At 30.2% G+C, this 4591-nt stretch overlaps 1 protein-coding gene across 1 annotated transcript in view; it reads right to left on the bottom strand.

The window, feature by feature from the left end:
- The window catches only part of LOAG_17768 (hypothetical protein), a 6804-nt gene continuing 2213 nt past the window's right edge, over positions 1–4591 (bottom strand). The window contains exons 2-4 of the mRNA XM_020450428.1: positions 1009–1194; positions 703–906; positions 1–543 (exon numbers count right to left, since the gene is read on the bottom strand). Of these exons, the coding sequence (XP_020305884.1) occupies positions 370–543; positions 703–906; positions 1009–1194 (564 nt within the window). The 3' untranslated portion in view covers positions 1–369. The remainder of the gene's footprint in view (positions 544–702; positions 907–1008; positions 1195–4591) is intronic.

Raw genomic sequence — 4591 nt, 5'->3', positions numbered from 1 at the left:
GGTGGTGGTGGTAGTGGTGGTGGTGATTGTAACGTGATGGTTGACAATTAAATACCTATCAATAACAAAGCAAATTCAAAGTGAGCGTTCAAGATGTCAGCCAAATATCCCCAAATTTGGTCATATCGTTTATACCCTTCCCTTATCCTACTTTGATGATTTATGCAAATATAAGGGAGGAATTTGATGCTCGTGGAATTCTGCGTGCGCAACAACAGCAGCAGCAGATGCATAACTTTGGGGAGTTACAGCAACAATGTTTCGATGCTGTTAGAATGGAGCGTGATAACCATGATTCCATGCTCGTCCTCTTCTTCAGTACGTGGCCCTCGACACCTTGGGTTCGCTCGATCTCGTCGATGCTTGAAATCAAGCACAAGTGCATCGCCGGGCGATCATACCTGGCACTTCGCGAATTTTCAATTCCTTTTCTTGAGTCATGTAAACAAGCGTTATTGGATCGTATTCGGTTGGATGGCAACAACCATTTACGGCGTTTTTTTTTGTCGATGAAGTAATTTTGCTGTGTGCTGAACGACCAGCCTGCAAAGAATTGATTCTAGCTAAATAAGAATCTAATTGAAATGCCTTGTAGCAAATTTCGTAATTTTGAATTATGAAATATATTAGTAGAAGATTTAGATTATAAATTTTATATTAAAAAGATAATCCAAGTGATGATAGGAAAATGATGCAACGTACATGATGAAGACGACATTCTCCACTGCACATATGCGCATCGTATAATTTGGGCGCTATAACAAAATCCCAACCAGCAGCTTCAAAATCAACAACCAAACTATACAAGCAACATGATGGTTCGTTCATCTCTTTTGTACATACTTCCTGATAGCTACGCTTATGACGTCCCCATTCTTCAACTGTTGTTATTTCAAGGTACATCATCTATAACAAGAATGGAGATTGTTTTATTAAATATTAGAGAGATTTATCAGATATCAAAATGGATCATTACTGCAATATTGTATGAAAAGAAAAAATACAAACATTTTTGTAATCATTTTGTGGATGAAGAGCCAAATTTTCGTTTTTATAAAATGCTTCCACATATAAACCCATGAAATCATTACCACTCCACCATCGTTGTACATCATCAACACGTATTGGAATTTGTATATAACAATCTTTACTAAGATCAACATGACGTTTTCGTTCTGCTAAAGCTGCACCAATCTGAAATTTAATATTTGCGATTTACTAGCTCCGTTTAATAGGTTGTTAATTTACTGAGGATATATTTGTCCTCAGATAATATCATATCTCTTATATGACTTTATATCCAAAATGTGCTGGTAGAGATAGATAGTGATGATCAATTCTTATAAGCCAATAATTTGAAAGTTGAATATTTGCTCAATGTTAAATTTATTCAGTTATAGGAATGTGTTAATTGTAATTTTCGTCTGATTTATTTGTCATTTCACTATGAAAGTGATGAAAACAAAAAAATCACTCAATTTCAATTTGAAAAGTTTTTTTCTTTTTTAATCAAAAAAAGACAAGAAATTGCTTTTTAGCCTAATAAGCTCCCTGTACAAGAGATGCTTAAATGTTGTAGAAGAAAAACATTATGTAGTATGATTATATCACTGGTGTGATTGTATCAGTGATATATGGAGTAAGCAAAGATGTTAATGAAAGTTTTGGTGGATAGGTAGTTAATTCCATAAGGTGCTAACTGCATGATCGCAGATGAAATTGATGATCATGAGTGGCAGTATCAGCAGATAGGAATGGAAAATGCAGAATCGTTTAATCGTTAACTTGCTCTGCCGAATGATTCTAAATTAAATGGAAGTAATTAACAGATAATTAATTAGTGATGAAATAAGTAGCATAAGGGATAAGTAACGCAATAAACTATTAAGCGAGTATAAACAAAATTTTGCATCATTTTTATCGTTATCATGAAGTGTGGGTGATATTGATGCGGTAAGCAGAAGAAACTCCCACGGAAACAGTGTGCTTACTACTACTGTCATATTCACCGCTGACTATTTCTTCTTTCCAATTAATCCCGAGAAATCTACCCGAGAGTACTAGCAACGGAGTACAATGATGGAAAACATGCTTTCAGAAATTTACCAATGTAACTTTCAAGGAGAATCAATTGTACGATAGTAATAATACTTATGTAAATGCAATGCAATAAGTTCAAGAACTGCGAACCTGTACCTATTAAGCTCATATAATTCAATTAATCTTCGGAATATGTGAATAGCTAGAAAGATAACTGATACTTGAAACATTTTACAGTAATCTTATCATTTAAACTAAGAAAATGTAATTTGTTCCAAACTCAAATCCATGCGATCAAGCGATTCTTTCTTCCGATGAGATATCTTTCAAACTGATGACATCTTTGAATACTTTCCTGAATGATTAGCAGGAATTACATGTTATCATGAGATAAATTTGAGTAGAAGTAAATCTTCAGCGAATAAGATTAGATAGTATTTTGAATAAAAGCAAATTTTTAGATTAGAGAATAATCTTAGACCTGAGGTTACTCTATGAATGAAGGCAAAAATATCCTGACATATCTTTAGTGAAAATAAATTCTCCAAAGATAATCCCAAATTGAGATAAAATTTTTCCTAGATAATTTTTGATAATTTTTTTCACAGTAATGTCGCCAAATCTTTTTGTCTAATGTTAGAAATTAAATTTCTTGATTTTAAAAACGAATAACTGATAAATGGTAAGAGTAATTGCAACTCTTTTATTAAAAGATTTCATACCAATAATAAAATTTACTACAAGAAAGATGAAGGATAATTTGGGAGAGAATATTATCTGTTAAGACTTTAAATTTCAATAAAAAAGAAAAAATTGTTGTTAGAATGTGAAAATTATGCAATGCGAAACATATTAATGATATCTTTTCATCTTTTTTCAACGATCTTTCTCACTGCATTACCAATATTATTCATTCCACAAAAAAAAAAGAAAAAATGAATTAATTTAAAAGGGGAAAAGATGATAAAAAGAGAAAGAATTTAAAATGATGAAAAAAGATAGCAAGGAATTCAATAAATCCACTTGATAATTGAGTTTTTTGATAATTAATTATGAACAGTTTCCTTCTGATGGTAATTACGGAGTATCTCAGGATAATACTAGTTTACTATGATTTTATTGTTTAGTCATAAAAATAACATGTAAGTTTACTTCAATCATTCCTGATTACAAAAGTTATTCAATTTTTGAAACTTCAAATTATCACTATCATCGAATAATGCTCAAAAGAATAGCCATAATGTCTGGTTGAATAATTTGTCTGGGAACGGTCTAGAAACATTCGAAATTTTAATTGCTAGAAAAATACAAAATAGATCAGGATAACAAATTTAAATTATGATATGATACAAATCAATACAAATTACAGCTACCATTTTCATCGTGTTGTGATATAGTGATAAGAAATAATGTCACAGAACGATATAAAGAATAATGTATGAATGCAATTAAACCAAAATTGCTTTTTATTCTCTAAAAAACCATAATCATCTATTGATAAATTTCTGTCAGTATGATATTTTGATAATTTTTGAATAAAGTATAAAGCTTAAAAAGTTAAATAACAATTCTATTGCATGTGTAAAAAAAAATTTTTTAGAGTATTAGTGCATGTCCATTTGTATTTGTCCATTCATTGCTGACCATCCAAAATCCTCTCGATGTATATCCAGCAAAATGTTCTTGTGATAAATTAATAAAACAAAAAATTTAGACTTTAATACACATATTTCATGCTTGTTGCAATTACAATATTATTAAGGCTAAGCTAATTGGCCAAAATACATTACTTCAAAGAAGAAGACAAAAGTATAGCTATTTCATTAATTTTTTTTTTTCAAACGATTTAACATAGTGTCGAAATAATTGGAATGTTTAAATTAATTTAAATCATTTTTAGGTGATAGAAAAAATTGCCAACGAATAAATCTCATCGCTCTTTAAAAAGCTTTTTCTTTCACACCTTTTTTTCCCTCATTCTATTAAAATCATTTCCTGAAAATAAAAACCGTAAACTTTCTCGAATGGATTTTATCAATAAACTTTATTCTTTGTATATTTGAATTTATTCACTTCATCAATTATTGCCAATACAGAGATTCTACACTGAAAAACCGATATGTCCTCTTTCTCTTTCTATCCAGTAAGATTACTTTAATTACTTGTTGGGTGGGGAAAAAAAAAGTATTTACAGTAAAGGTAAAGTTATCCTGCTCCAATGAAAACTACCGGTATTTCTCGATTTTTAAAAAAAAAAAAAAATAGGATAGGAAAGAAGAATAACCTTGAGATTTTCTTAACCTTCACTTGCGCCTCAATCTATATAATAACTAACGAAGGGAGGTGAAATACAAAGATTCCTCGATTCTTGGCCTTGATCCATATCTATCACATATCAGCGCTATCATACCCTTTTCCTTTCCACTGTATTTCTTCGTATGAATATGTAAATAAATGTATGCATATATATATATATATATATATATATATATATATATATATATATATTAACTATCAATATAAGTCTAGATGAATAATGATGAACAACGAC

Source organism: Loa loa (assembly GCF_000183805.2).
Source record: "Loa loa unplaced genomic scaffold supercont3.126, whole genome shotgun sequence".
Taxonomy (NCBI): Eukaryota; Metazoa; Nematoda; class Chromadorea; order Rhabditida; family Onchocercidae; genus Loa; species Loa loa.
The sequence above is the reverse complement of the archived record's forward strand: the minus strand, read 5'-3'. Positions and strand labels throughout refer to the sequence as shown.